Below are 16,553 nucleotides of genomic sequence, written 5' to 3'. Positions count from 1 at the left end.
TAACGTTAAGGACGTTACAGTTTGGTGCATGCAGCCGTATGAAGGATATGTTCTGTGACCCAAAAAATTACTGTCAAAATAGTTTAATAATCCATTTAGTCTGACGTGCGCATCACCCAGCTATAGCACGCTCATGCGTGTATGCTAGCCAGCTTAGCCAAGGTAGGTAGCCAAGTGAAACACTATTATTAAAATATGCTCTGTCATCTCCATAGTGAAACGATACAACGTCTCTTCGTCGCCCTCCCCTCTCTGTGACAGGCAACTTTTCACTTCGCCTTTGAGTGAAGCCGCTCCGAACAACAATAAAAACATTTGATTTCTGTCGTGGTCAGACAGCACGTCGTAAGAACCAATTCTGAGAGAGAAAAATGTAGTAAAAAGTATGAAAGTAAAAGTAGTGGTTTGGTCCCTCTGACTGATATTTTTTTTATTTGAGATTGATACTTGAGATTGAAATCTATTTTCAATTTTTTTCCACCAGTTACAGTTTAGTTTTAGTGTTTTAGAAATAAAACACCACAGAAAAGGAATACAAACATCAAACACACGAGGAAGAGACTGAATCCAGCTCAAATAAGGCAGTTGCATTTCTCATTTACATGGACTTTTAATGGCTTTAAATGTTTCCATATATCATATATATAATTATATATGACACTGTTAGATTATTAATACTGAAACATCAGTGTGTAAGCAGCATGTTACTGCTGTAGCTGCTGGAGGTGGAGCTAGTTTCAACTACTTTATATACACTTAGACCATAAATCAGCATAAAACAGCCGTCAGCAGGTGTCCTGACTGCTTTCAGTAATAGTTTCCACTGCAGCACAACTAAACTGTTTCAGTAATAGTTACGACCAATGAGCTATTCTTGGATGTTTACGTTTTTCAGAATGGAGGACCAAATGTTATTTTCTACCTTTCTTTTTTTCCTGCTGTACCGAAATGATACCGAACTGTGACCCCAAAATCGAGATACATACCAAACGGTGATTTTTGTATGCCGTTACACCCCTACATCTTTCAGCCTACCCCTTTACACAGGGAGGTAAGACAGGGTCAGGTACACCTCCGCAGTTGGTAGGGATTTAGTGCATTGCTCAAGGACACATAACAGGGTGCATATTTGCAGACACAAAGCCTTCGATCCTTGCTGTCGTGGCTGAGGGTCAGTTACTTAATATATCACCCTGCTGCCTCAGTAGGATTTTGGACTATGTGGTGACACAATTTTGTCCTGGCAATGTTGCACTTTAACACTTGTGAATGAAACTTGTTGCACTGGTTCAACTCTGCCTTTCCACTCTCCTTTGATCCAAAATGACGTCTCAACCGGGGTCAATGCAACTGAGGCTAAATGCCAGCAAGGCAAACAGGTGCAGCAGGGAAGTGCAGGGGCATGGAAGGACATGAGGGGGCAGACGGGGCTGTAGAGGAGGAAGGACCAGCATTGATAATGAAATATGGAGTGAAATACGAACTGAAATAGGGCGGGGCAATATGGACAAAATCAAATATCAATTTCTTTTTTTTCTAAAAATATACCACAATTTGAAACGTACGCTCTAAATAAAAAAAGTTGAGGGCAACAGATGGCAATCCTGAACAGGTCAATCTCAGGATTCCTCTGTGTGGAAAAAGATATCACGCTATAGCTTTACAAGCTTCTACTAGGTATGATATAAATGAAAGCTCCAGTAAAACATATTTCAGAGCCAACAGCTCTTGAGGAACACAAAGTAATACCTTGACATTGCTCTTCTTTTTTCATCAACATAATAACTCACTGTAACTCTTAATAAAGCAGAGACAAGCTTTCAGCTGCACTGTAATCAAAAACCAAGAGATGAGAAAAGCTTCAGCTTAACCTTTACACAAAACAAGCGGGCCTGCTGCAGTGCCAACAGGCCAATCAAGTCCAACATATTGATTGTCAATGTCTCACATTAGTTCTTAAGCAACGAAATGGGGAGGCTGTGCCGTGGCATTGTCTACTGGCTGGCAAAAGTTAAAAGTCCAAGCCTGGGGCCTAATCAGTGCTGCCAGTGCCTGTGCTGATACCACAATTTTAGCAATTATGTGTCAGCGCAATCAGCAAAAAAGACAACCAAACCAACAAAAACAAATCAGAGAACATAAATTTGATATTGAGCAATTCTCAAAGTGCAAGTCTGAAAGGACACTTAGTGTGGCTAAAACTAAAACTAAAACAGCTGTCTGTGATGCTGATTGTAATATCACACTGTGTTGTAACCAAAATAGAATTAGGGAGTTGTTTTCGCAAAAAGGGACGGAAATCCCTATTCTTCTTGTGCAGTGGTCGATGGAACATACCTGTAATTTAATTGCCATTGTTCCTGCTGTTGTTTTGCATTAAGAATGACTGTAAGAGTGAAAACCAGAGAGACCTAAGCTGCCACATTAGATGAAGGTTTGATAGGAATAAGGCTCCAGGAGGAATCCTTTTTCCTTCTCACTGTTTATACAATAATCATCAAAAAAAAGACATGGCATACAAGCTTCATCCCTTTGGGCAGCAACTAAAGACTTGACAAGATTTAACAACAAACTAAGAATAAGCCCCCAAATACAACAGACTGGGAAGGAGGGCGAGTGCAGCGTAGTCATAAACACCTTAAAAAGAAGTGCTCTCTATGGAATTAGTGTGTGATCCATCCTGTCTGAACAAATGTGTCAAAAAAGAATATTCAAAAGTCTCTAGACTCAGAACTTATAGGAATATACTTGCACTTTATCAGAGTGTGAAGTGCAGTCTGGGGACAGGTTATTATCCTGTGTTAGTCTCTCTTATCTCCTCCTATTTAAAAAGGTAAACATCAAGTCCAGCCCACACACATACACATGTGGGTTTAGTGATTTCACCATTTTCATATTGTGTTAATGACTGCCAAATGAAATGCATGAATTAATAATAATTATCAAGCATACGGTTTTCTCCCAACACCATATTCTAAGCTAAATAGCCTTTTAGTAGCTATTGAGATAAATTTGTTATTCAACAACAACTTTGCATTTATCTTTGAATATGGACAGAAAACCCCAGAGTGAAAAAAAAAAAGATCAACTGGAAAAAAAAAAGTGGGACATCCCTAATCATGAGCGTTACCACATTTCTCCCTTCACCTGTTTCCTTCCTCCTTATTTTCTATTCGAGCTGCTTTTCTTCTCTTGCCATTGTTCTTCATATCACTCTGCTTCTCTCTCCCTCTCCGCTCGACTCTCTCCCACTGCGTAGCTCCAGTGAGCCGGCTCCCCGTCAGGCAGTGCGGCCCAGGAGGGAGCAACCAGCTGAATTATTGAGAGCATAAAAACGCTGCTGCTAATGGATCCTGAATAAACACACTGGCTAAGCTGCTGCCACGGCTTCCTCTGCTGCCACAGAGTATCAAGCTGAAAATACTGAGGTTGAGGATGCAGCGACTGGAGGCAAAGGTCGTGGCTTTGTCTGGGGCTGAGCCACAGTTATGACACACCTGGACCACCAAGAAGCTTTTGGGATACAGTGAGCTAACCTGCGAGTGATTCTTGTGATTTACTGACAGTGGAGACAGCAAGGGATGTAAAAAACTGGCAGACCATTGGGTGTTTTTTTTTCGTTCTCAACAACTATTAGATGGATTGCCATGGAATTTTCCACAGATATTTAAGATCTCTGCAGGATGCATTTTAATGACTATAGTACTCCTCTGAATTTTCTACTACTGTCGACAGCATGTCAAAGATTTAACTTATACAGTGAAATATCTCAACATCTACTAGATGGACTGGTACAAAACAGACATTCATGGTTCACAGAAAATGTATCCTAATGACTTTGGTGATCCCTTGATTTTTCCACTCACGCCACCATATGGTTGACTTTTTTTGCTTTTTATTGAAATATTTTCACAGCCATTGGATGGATCCATGTGAAATTTGGTGGAGACAATCATGTTCCTCAGAGGATAAATTGTAATAAGAATGATGATCTGACCTTTCATCTACTGCCATCATCAGGTCATCAGATGGTGAACATAGTAAACATCATACTGCTAAATATCAACATGCTAGCATTATTATTGCGGGCATGTTAGCATGCTGATGTAAGCATTTAGCTCAAAGCACCACTGCACATAAGTACAACCTCACAGAGCTGCTGTAGCTGTGCCTGTAGACTCTTACAGTGTCTACACAGCCTGCGTAACAAAAGCAGCATGCAGAGCAGCAGCAGCTTCAGTCTTCAGTCTGTGTCTTCAAAAGGAGGCATTCAGGCACAGTACTGAATGTGGGTCACCCACGTTTGGCAGCGCTCAGGGCCCAAAACACAATCACTGTCGTTACGCACATGAGAAAGAAGAAAATAGACTTAAGGCGGAAAAATACACTTTGGGTCATGTTTACACGTGTAAAGTGTCAATGAAACGTGAGCTGATATGCAGCCTGTGTAAACAGTTGTATTGATTTAAAAAAAAGGAGCAAATCTATTCTGTCAGACTCGCATGAGATGGACAACTGAAAAGCTGAAATGCTTTCTGGGTAGACAAAGTATTAGTCTTGTTTCATTATCTTTTCTCCAGCTTAAGATGCCCTGTGGAGTTTTCTTGTGAAGACAAAAAAGTTATGTTTACAATGAGTGTTACTCACCAAAACACATAGTGTGTAACCTGAAGGTCTCACAAAAGTCTTAATACAGCCACTTTTAGATCATTGGAACAGTGTAAAACCATTGACATGACTGTGTATCGCGGACCCACTCATAAAAACCTTTCCATAGCATAGCATAGCATAGCATAGCACACTAGAGTTCCATAACTGACTGAACTCACAGTAAATATCTATACCAGACATCAATGTACTCTAAAAGGGACAGACAGGCAACGAGGAAGGAAAACGTAATTTGAATGGAAAGCAATCAAGAATATAAAGCCTTGTGTAGAAAAAAAATCAAGTCTGCTGCATTTACATCTTTTCAGTACTAAACTTTATACCTGCTATAAACAACCACTGCAGTTGCAGCCAGGACTATCTATGAAATATTTAAAACATTAGGGGTTATTCCCAAATTTAATTCCATGTCAAAACACTGAGCAAAGAAATTACTGTTTGTCTGTATTTTTGTATAAATGATTTAACGGTATTGGGCCTTTTTAGTGCTGCAATTGCACAGAGCCTTTGATAGTTCCCGTCACAGCGCCACACAGAAAAACAAACTAGCACACGTCATTAAGTTTTAAGATAATAAGAGCTTATGAAGGTAATCATAAATTTATGTAAATAGGTAAGACGAACTTCTAAAATTGTGTGCGAGTGTGTTTGCACATGCTTGAGCGTGTTCACTCCCGTTCAACTACTTGTGGATCTAATTCCAAAGAAAGAACCATAGCAGAGTGTCTTCATCTTGTTCTGTGATAATGAACACACTCCGAGAGAAATGAGAAGAAGAGATAGAAATTAAAATACGAATGGGTGAGCCGTGAAAAAAAAAGAACAAGGGAGGAAAATGTTGGCACTGCAGCAAACTGGCTTTTAAGATTATGACTCAGCTTAAAATTTGTTTACATCTGTGTGTACGTTTGTGTTACAATGCGCTGTGGACTGTGTGAGTTTGTGTGTGTGTGTGTAGAGAAGGTGATTCCCATACCAAGAGGGATGAAACACACTTCTTCTAATTTAGGTAAAAGCACTGTAATACAGCACCACTGCCTGGCAAATCAGAGCAACTGGAAGGAACAGGCAAAAGAAAAAAGATAACGATGAAGAGGAACGTGACACTGAAAAGTGTCACCTAATGAAGAAGAATAAATGCCTACACGCAGCCATTATAGCAGTGTTTGAGGACCATGGACACAAAGGCACAGATTCTTGCAATACCATAAATTTCAAAACTGTCAGTTTATCCTCACAGCAGCTTTTAAAAGCATCACCAAACCTGATCTATCACACTTTGAAACCCCCTGGGAATGGAGAAAAGTGCAATGCAGGCCAGGAAAACCTGGTCTGATAGACTTTCATTATTATTTTGTGGTCAGTCAGTCTGGATTTCCAAAATGCTCCGCGTAAATACAGAATTTGCAATAAAATAACGCAAAAAGTTCACCTCTAGGATCTCAGGATACATACACACACAATATTAGCCTTTTATGTCTCCAATCTCAGCTCAGTGGGTCCAGAAATAGAGGCTGCCCCTGGCCTTGGCAGTCTGCTTTACTACTGCCTTCTGTACTTTCCACTGCGCAGCGTTTTGCAAACAGATCGGATGTCGGAATGCGCGTGTTTCCGCCTCATGTTTCTAAAGAGCTAGTGGGATGTTTTGTGCGACAGCGGTTCCAGGAAGATCACATTATTGTGTAATATCTCAAAGACAGAAGCCAAATTCTATTGGAGAACCAAGTGGGCGAGAGGTGAACTTTAGGGTGTGTCCTGGTTTGGTTTTTGTTTCTATTTGAGTGAATAGAATCTACTGAGTGATACTGTCATCAAAAAATGAAATGCATAAAACACACCGAGTACACTGCTGAACTGATGAGCTTACCTTCTTTTTGTCTCTCATGGAGCTCTTGCCTCGCACCATGATTTTGCATCCCGTCTCTGCTTCCAACTGTTTGGCTGTGAGTCCCCGAGGGCCAAGGATTCTCCCCACAAAGTTATACTGCAGATACAGAGAGAGAAGGAAAACTGTGAGTTTAAAAGGTGAATACGTTTAAATCTCCTTAACAGAGACGAATGTTTCACATCTTAAGACCACACTGGAAAATGATGAATGAGCAACAACAAGGTCTGAATTTATAGATTGTCCACAAACACTATACAGACTATTGTCCAAGAGGTTCTAGGAAACATGACATTAGCTTTGCTAAATATCACGTCTCTACCTCCACAACCACACACACACACACCATAACAGATCTACTACATCTCCGCATCACTTTCCATCTTTCCAGGACAAAGAAATGGTGACCCCCCGCCTGCCATGGTCTTTCCCCTATGCCACTTTTCAGACATGTAACCTGCAGCATTGCTAATTAGCTACATAGGTTTTTTTTCTTCTCCTCACCATGGTGGAAAAACTGCGGGAGAGCATAGTGTGTTAGAAAAAAATATCAAGAAAAAAAAAAAAAGAGTATATCAAGGGGAAAATATGAGTATGAAGGGTGTTGAGAGGTGAGGTTGTGTGCTTGACACAATTTTCTTATCAAGGCCCCCTTTCACTTGTGAGTGGCTTTGTAGCTTTGTACCAAAAGGAAACGTATTTACCAACGTAATCCTCTCCACTTGAAACTGGCTTCCAACGGGATAAAGGGAAAATGTGTTGAAATAATCCAACACAATTTCCAGCCAAAATAAAAACAGAAGGGAAGGAGGAGAATTGGGGAGAGGGGGAGCACAGTGACGCATAAAGAGGGAAACAAACCACCCGTGTTCAAACAGCGACTGGTGGAGAGCATGATGGGTACGTGATCTCTGACACTATTGACACTATATTTACTCGGGCAAAATTCCCAAACCTGAAATATTCAAATACTCACTGGCATAGTGTAAACCTTCCTTAACAATCACAGGCACAACTGTTCATCTCTTGAGTTATTACAATGAGCCATGACAACGCTGCATAAAATTCTTAAAACGCAGTCACATCTGCTTACGCACTCCACTGCACAAGTGCCTCTGAAAAATCCAAAAGGCCATCAGAGAAGTCACATTTAATTACAGAGGGATTACAAATTTAATGCGATGTTAGTGTAGTTCCCCTAAACTACGTGAACAAACACTGGTGAAGACAGTCAATAACTCCAGGCTGTTGTTTTCCTTGTCCCTGTCACTGGGCTCGCCTGCATCCGAAGCCCGTCTCTAGCAGGAAAGACACACCCTGTGGCTGTAGAGATGCTGGAGTCCCTGCGGATGATCATAGCATGCAGCTACACAGCCTTTACGGGTGTGTTTCTTTTGTCACAAGGGGACTGTCTGTTTGGTTAACTCTAATCAAGGAAACCGGTGCAGGGGCTATTTGTGAGAGTGTGCGCACCCGCTGAAGGATGTAGGGGGCACCTGTCCTCAGAGGTCAGCCACCAACGATGCACACTGGCCTGCTTTTGACTCGTACGAACACAGACACGAAAACACACAAAGCCTCAAGGAACACAGGAGAGAGCTGTCTATCTGCATCACGGTACACGCTACAGACAAGGGTGAACCCCGAGCTTTGGGCATTATGGTGGTCTGATGCTACACATGCGCGCGCACACACACACTCCCCCTCTAACCCTTTATACCAAAGCTACAGTGACAACATTCAGAGAGGAGTTATATGGCTGACCCTGCCAGTAATTGCAGCACCATAAAAAAAATGCTAAAACACAAAATTTACACAAGATACACCTACAAGGTTTAAAAAAGGGTTTCTGAATTTATATGTAGGTTTTAGTGTAGATAGGGCATGAGACAGTTCTATACCATCCTCCATCAGTCTTAACTCCCATCAGATTTACAGACCATGAATATATTAAATACATATATGAATTGCAGAGCAAGTCCTAGATGTCAAGATTAAAGAAGGGAAAAAGGTATATCTCATTCAAAACCAGAGGTGGTCGCTTCACGGAAATTCCCAAAATGATACAGAAAGAGCGCTTTAATATTTCATTCTCTGCCCTTCTCTCACTTTGTTGCTAATACCGCGCACTCTCTCTCTCTTTCTGACAGTCGAAGGTGTTCTCTGTGGACATGAATATGTTGATGACAATTGCACTTGACAGAGAGCAGGGGGCCTGATGGAGGAAAGCGGAGAGAAATAAAGAGAGAAAAGGTTAAAGAAATGATGACACGAGAGCAGAGGAGGGGAAAAGTCACAAATGTCTTGTTTTTTTCCAGTAGTGGGAGAGTCATTATGAGCAAGACCACTGCCACCACTTCCTCGCAGCTTTCCCACTCCAGATGTAGACCAACTAACTACTAAATTCCATCTGAAAGGGCGCACAGGGATAAAGGGATAGAGCAGGCGGTTATATATGAGACCGTGTGTGTGGCTCAGATTTTATGGCGACCCCCCCCCTCTACCCTATGGAGTAAGAACTTGTGGGTGGTGGCTGGTGTCAAGTCTGTTTCTAACGATGACAGGCACAAACACACACACACACACGGAGGGCAGGGCACGGCACAGAACAGGCGTCTTGTCTTGCCAAGCAGTCACCGCAAGTTTCATTCACACAGACACATCACTCATGGAAAATTTAAAAAGGCAAATACACAAAAAAAACACAATCAGATCACTCGTTTAAAGCATGTGACCACAATCTGGAGCTGTAACAAAGTAAAAACTGCCTCGTTCCATTACAACCTTGCGAAGTGTAACTCCACTGTGAATAAAAGCCCAAATCATCTCTGTGTTGGAATAAAGCAAAATGTTTTAACTGTTGTGGATGCCTGTCTCTGTTCCCCTGGCTTCCCGCTGTGCTTTGAGGGTTTGACATTCTTCTCGTGGATGTTGATATGCCGTTAGAAAAGGCGACCTCCATTTTAAGCCACTGGAATGTAGAGACAATGGAGAGCCAAGCGGGTAAGTTATCAGAAGGGTACAGGGCCATTGAGCCTGCCAGGAACTCCACTCAGTACAGCCAGAGGAGTAGGATGGATACAGTGTCCTCGCTGCCAAATACACCATCTGCTCTTCACCTCTTGCTACACTATCTAGCCTCCTCTGCATCTACTAAAAAAAAAAAACTCATTTGCAGACTTAAAAAATATAATGTCTGTGACCTGCCATAGCTTTTTGGCTGATTGCCAAAGCTTTGCACTCTTCATGAACCCTAGAAGCAGTCGCTATTGACAGGGAAATGTACTGATTATGTATTGTCAAAAGTCTGGAAATTTGAACACAATTACAAAAAAGGTGTCCAAGTAAAATTGTGATGATTATAATCAATCATTAAATTTTCTCTGTTGCTGCCTGATCCTTCCATGAGACACACAGAAAGCGATATTCCATTCTGGGTTGAACAAAACAACTGCAAAAAAACTATGTATATCTTCCAGCTCTGTTTAATCAAGCACCCCTGTCAACATCCATCTGCTGAACAGAATATATGCATAAACCATGCATTTTGCTGACTTGGAAACTCCCAGCAGTGTCTTTTTCTTTTTGTATCTTTGTTGCACTCTCCTATTTCATCTGCTCGTTTACAGCATTACAAGATTAGAAGCACTGGGACCTTTGGTGGACAACTCTCTCCCGTTTCAGTCTCATTTTATCTCGGTTTTCTCCGAGTTCAAACACAAAAATACAGAGAGACACATACAGTATGTATACAAACATAGTTTCAGAGCAAATACAGAATGACAGACAGACAGACACACACACTTACAAATGCACACAAAGCCCCCTTCAGGACAAGGGCTTATACTGACATTAAAGGGCCTTTGTTTAGCCCCAGTTATCGCTACTCCACAGGCGGGTTATGATGTGTACATATCTACGTCTCTACCACTGTGTGTTTATGAGTGGGTTTGTGTGAAACCACAATGTACAGTATGAACTCTTGCAGACACCCAAGGTACTCGGAGCTGATCGTCACATGGGTTTGTGTGCGCGTGTTTTGCGGTTTGTTTTTGTTGGAACGGCTATGAAACAACAGCGGTTCCACCAACAATGCTCAAAGAAGCAGAACAATTGTTCCTTTGACGGTGTTTGTTTGTGGTGGTGGGGAGACAGGAAATGAGATCATGCTGAGGGCTCTGGCTGTGCGCACGCAGGGCTTATCGAAGAGCAGGGCCAGGCCGGGAGGAGAATACCAATCACTTATTAGGCGGCCTCGCTGGGCTTATGGAAATGAGGAACGGTTCATTCCGTGTAATGTATCAAAGCGAGGTGGAATCTACGGTCACACCAGGCACTGCCATCTCTCTCCTGCTTTCTATCTTTTCACTCCTCCTCTCACTCACTTGAACCCTCCCCTGATGTTACAAAGTGTCCTTGTGAAACCGCTCACACCAAACAGTGATAGCTAACCATTTATCACAGAAAAACTCCCCCTTTCCTCATACCTCAGATACCTTCTGTCTCATTTTACTTCAAAAAAAATGGAGGCTTCACAGAGGGCGCAGAGTTGAACACTGCTCTTGATTGCCAAAAATCACCTCCCTTCTCCTTCCACACCTTCTTACTGCTCCCCTCCTTTCCGTATCCATTCATAGCTTGTGGAAATTGAGCAGGCTTCCCTTTCCGCTTTGTCTTAGTACACAGGATCTTGCCCTTCCTCTTTTTGCATATCCGTCATTCCACCGTAGTGCATGGGTGTTCCACAGCACAAATCAATGTTTCTCTCTGACTACACACAACCTCCCAAGCCACCAGCTGGCTGCCTACCTCTCATCACTCATTCAACTTTGGGCAGAAATGTCCCATCATTCAATTAATCCATCTTACTTACTTTTGCTTTGTGGCCCGATACCTACAGCCAACACATATATATACACACACACACACACACACACACACACACACAGCAACTCCACACCATTTCCAAACTGGACAGAAGGAATGTGGAGATAAAGAGCAGACTGGTGCAAAAACCTACAAAAGTTTGCATGCTTGATCTAAAGGAGGGGCAGAAGAGGTGAGGTGAAGGAAGACTGAAAATTTAAGTTAGATTCTGATGGTGACATTTTTGCCTGAAAGCCCTATAGACTTCAAAGTTCTCTTCTCAGCACATTGAGCATTTAGCGCCTAATCCATGGCTCCTTAGATAATTCTGTTTGGGTTTATTTCGGGGTTGCAGGCAGGGTGGAAATAAAGAGGGAAGACGGAGAGATGGAAAGCATAAAGATTGATGTCAGCTGAAAGTTTGGAAGATGTGAGTGAAGGAAGTGCAGAGCAATGTTCGTGAACTTTTAGATAAGCAAGAAGCAGAAGGAGAAAAGCATAATCGGTAGGAAGATGCTAAATAACATTCAGTCTCTCCTGCAGTGCTCATTTGAGCGTTAGTTAATCAGCATAAGTCGACAGAAGACTGCCCTTTCACAAAACTGTGGCACAATGCTAGCCATGCTGTGCTAACTTATCCGCAACCTTTTCATGGACAGTGGGGGAAACAGTATCTAATTTAGATTGGTCACATCTGGCCGACACCCAATGCTTTTAATAGAGCATAGTGTTAGTTCAGGCAGAACACTGAGGTCGCACTTGCGTAGGCTGAGCGGCCATCAGCTTTTTCCCTTATGCTTTGTCATCTTTTTGACATGACTGCCTATGTTTGTCTTGATGAACGGCCAAATAGAAAGGAGAGGTGATATTATGAAATACGATGTCATTCAGAAAAATGACACTGAAATAAAAACAGACTTTGGAAAATCAAACAAAAAAAACATGCAATAAACTGAAAAGAAGCAAGATGAGTTTAGTATTTCAAAACTTTTTGGTTATATTACATATTTTGTCTGTAACTTTATAATATGATCAGTTAATTCCTATTTATTAATTTAATATTGAACTGGGTCTCCATGCATATCTTTGTCATATTTTTTAATCACTTAATGTAAAAGATAATTGCCAAAAACATTTAAGTACTTGTGTAAAAAAAAGCAATATTGGCTGAAACTGAAAATCATTATCTGATTTTTTTTAAACTCTCAGACATCAATGTTGATGTTCGTCTCAAAAAAAAGGAAAAGAAAAGAAAAACGACATTAGTGGGATCTAGTTTGTGCCGGCATATAGCCTACTATATCAGCATGCACGAGGTCCGTGGTGCAGCCTTTGATCCCTGTGTGGTTAACCTGCTTCCTTTGTCCTTCAGTTTTCACCTCCCTCTGCTTCTCAGCGTAATTACTGCAGAGACGGACAGGACAAGGAAGCGCTAGACCATTCACTTACAGTATATAAGCGCAACTTGGTAATATTCGAGCAATCATTGGCATTAGTGTAGTTATAAATACACATCTAACAGCTTACACTGTTGCCCTTCGTCGTGTTAACTGACTACAACAAATAGAGTCCTCTCTGTTTAAATTATCATTGTAATTACTCTTCTCATCAAATAGCTAACTAGAAAACCATCCGTTCATCAAATTATCATCATCACGCATGGCTGAATAGCTAGAGATATCAAAATCCTCCACTCCGCTGCTCTCACAGTGAGAAGAGTGAGGTGAGGTGTTGGGCGGTACATTTTCCAGGACTGGTAATGACTTAAGGGGGTCAGAAGGATATCAGGAGCTGGCATGATAAGCGATGACACCCTCATGGGAACAAGCTTAATGACTTTCCCTGTGCAGGGAACCGGCTGATTTGGCCGAGCAATTTTACTGCAGTGAAACAGAAAGGTCCAGGACATCCTGTCTGCCCAAACCACCATGGAGTATTTTTTTTTGTATCCTCATATCTGTGTGCCTTGCAGTGGAAGTGAAGCATCATGGGGCAATTTTTCCACCCTCTCCAAAACCTGACAAAGCTAGGACGCATGGAAAAAACCTGTTTGACAATTATTGTAGACAGTTGAGTATAATACCTAAATTTCTTTATATGATCAATGTATAAATCACTGAAAGGCAAACCAGATTATTCTGTTTGCACTGCATTTTGTGTGTTTGTGATTTTCATTTCCTGTTTTGCTTATTTCTTTATTCCATAAAGATAATTTAAGTTTAAAAAATTTGACAGAGAAGGCAAGGCTTGTGAGAGCCTTTTTTTCTACCTTTAATACACTGATGAACAACAACAAAAGAAACCAATCTCCTGTCTCAGACAACTACTTTGAGTGCATAGAAGCAATATTGATCAACTACTCCTTGGCTTTTTTTTTTTTTTTTTTTAAAAAGCAGGAAAGTCATTTGCAGTGTTCAATTGGGAAAAAAAGGCTTCAAAACAAAGACTAATAAACAAAACATTTATACTAGATGGGGGATCAAACATCTGTTCCTCTGAGATTATTTAGTTTGGAGACAATGGGTGGAGTGGAAGGGGGTAAATTGGGTGGTAGGGGGGATTTGAAAGGATTCCATTATTGAGGTAAACAACCTAAAGTGCCATGACAACCCCAAGACAAACACTAACGGAACACAGTAACAACAACAGATCTGTATTGCACTGCAGTTTTTGCAGAGCTATTTATATAAGTGATCATTCTCTTCTCTCAGACCTCTTCAAGCTGGCGCGAGAAGTTCAGACAGTCCTTTACCAGTTGCTCAACAGCTTACGTCTAACCGAGGGTCCTATTTCACAGAGTCAGCACAGCAAAAGTAGTGTCCATGTGCACGTGTGTGTGTGTGTGTGTATTCACTCCTATGCATTCTCACCACCCAGTGACCTGCCCGCAAACCACTTGGGCATTTAACGGTTGGCAAATACAAATACACAGGGAATAAAGTGGAGACAGAGACACACTTAAAAGACATGTCACACATCCTATCAGATGCCTGAAGGTCAACGGAAATGACATGCTGAGCTGTCAGTCAGCTGCCTATCAATGTGTGTGTGAGCGTGCGCTGGGGAGAGAAGCGGAGCCACAGATAGCATTTAATTGAAGGTTGAAGTTATCAGATAGCCTGCGACTCAGCTGTCAGTCAAGATGCAGTCACCACGGTGATGCTTCACAGCGCTCTGCACCACTGACGACATCGGGAAATGGCTGACTTTGAAGAACGGGGAGGGAGTGGGCAGACAAACACGCAGTTAGACAGAATGATAGAGACACAGGCCTAGACACAAACACATTTACGGACAGATGTGGAGCACACAGGCAAGTACACACAGGCCAGAAGAGGGACACACTTAAGGGAATTAGAGTAGAAGCGTGCTGGCAAGGCAAGTTATTTTGGTAGAATTGACATGCTGCACTGCATCCAGGCACCAGGACAATCCAATTATCTACTGGTGAAACCAGAGTAGGGGACATGTAGGTGAGACAGAGAAAGCCCATCGAGCGAGTGTGACCTAAGTCGAAGGATATGGTAGGTAAGTGGGAGTCGTGCTTTAAATGAAAGTTAAAACTGAGAGGAAGGTAAGTAGATGGCGGATGTCCCGAAATGACAAGTGTGGAAAGGAGGTTTAAGATGGAGAAATAGTAAGAACGATGAAAAATCTTCCATGGCAGGTGAGTTGATGCCAAGAACACAAAACACAGAATTGGACCATCATTCCCTGCTTTCTTGGGAGAACCTAGAATTGCATCAGCAAGCCAGATACACACACACACACACATATGCCTTTTTGATGGGAGGAATCTGGGAAATCAAATGGAAATGTGAGGGGTGGGGGGGTGGTAATATTCCCCGGTCTAAAAATCATCATTACAGTTTCCTCTCATTTTTAAGTGGGCAGTGCAGAAAGGAATTGACATTTGTCTTCTCTTACTTCATTTCTTTCCTCTCTCTATTTTCATCCTGATACTATATCATCTCCCCTCTTACCCCCCTAACCCACACTTTATCTTTGCTGAAAAAAAAAACAAGCTGGATCTAGGGATAGTGTAGCTCATCCTGTGTACCCAGAGTACCAAGACCAGTTTAGGTGGAATTATGGCTGGACAATAAAATGATATTGATAGGGGATCAAAATTTGATGTGATAGGAATCACAGCAGTTGTCATCATATTAATTATTTGATTTTATTTATTCAGTGTTTAAATGTTTGTCACCTATTTGTTCATATAATAAATAACTGTATATTATAAACCATAATTACTCTCTGGTTTCTTTAGGGTTCTATTATTATTATTATTATTATTAAATATATAACATAGATAACATTTTTGGCCATATTGCCCGGCCCTAGGTGGAATTTAGTTTAACACAAGGTCACACTTTATCAGCTTCTGTTTACAAATCATATAAAACCCCAAGATGGGCATTCACATACTTTTTAAAGGAAAAATATGATTTTACGCCTAAAGTATCAACAGCTCTGTATGTGTGCATTATGATGGATGTAATGCCCAGTATTACTGTGCTCCATCTTTGACAGCTAGACATTAGTAGACACCTGCAAAAAAGGTTTTTAGTGTGACCAGTTCAGCCATTTTTTGCACACAAACCCCTTTTCCAGCAGGTATATTTTCTAAGAATAGAGGAGGTAGGGATGGAGAAAATAATTCCATTTAGACCTGCTGCTGATTTCCCCTGGTTCCAATCATCACATCTATATATAACAAAGCTATCTGACATTTTTCTCTTTTCCAGCAGACTTAATGACCACACTTGGTGGAAGGAGTGTGCATGTGTGTACCAAAATAGAGTGAAAAAATGTCCAAGTGAAATACGTGTCATTTCTGCATCACTATGTTTCTGTGTTTGTCTGTGCTAACATATGTTTGTGTGCTTGTTAGTGTGTGTATTAATGTGTTTGCTAAGGTCATCAGTGAGTCATCTCGGCCACCAGGGGGAAGCCTAATTAATTTAGTAGCTTTCCCGGCAGCTCGTAAACACAATGCTGAGTTACAGCCCTGCTCTGGGCTGAGCAGCATAGCACAACCAGCAAAGGGAACGAGAGGGTCATCCGAGGATGCCACACTTTTAATAGTTTGTGTGTGTCTCTGTGTGTCTGTCTCTGTGTGTCTGTGTGT

General features: G+C 41.5%; 1 protein-coding gene across 5 annotated transcripts in view; it reads right to left on the bottom strand.

Moving 5' to 3' along the window:
• Positions 1-16,553, bottom strand: part of qkia (QKI, KH domain containing, RNA binding a) — a 79,025-nt gene that overhangs the window by 31,893 nt on the left and 30,579 nt on the right. For all 5 annotated transcript variants that reach the window (XM_042388269.1, XM_042388268.1, XM_042388271.1 and 2 more), the window contains exon 3: positions 6,536-6,652. In XM_042388269.1, coding sequence (XP_042244203.1) covers positions 6,536-6,652 — 117 coding nt within the window. The remainder of the gene's footprint in view (positions 1-6,535; positions 6,653-16,553) is intronic.

This window comes from Thunnus maccoyii, chromosome 16, assembly GCF_910596095.1.
Source record: "Thunnus maccoyii chromosome 16, fThuMac1.1, whole genome shotgun sequence".
In the NCBI taxonomy this organism is placed as follows: domain Eukaryota; kingdom Metazoa; phylum Chordata; class Actinopteri; order Scombriformes; family Scombridae; genus Thunnus; species Thunnus maccoyii.
The sequence above is the reverse complement of the archived record's forward strand: the minus strand, read 5'-3'. Positions and strand labels throughout refer to the sequence as shown.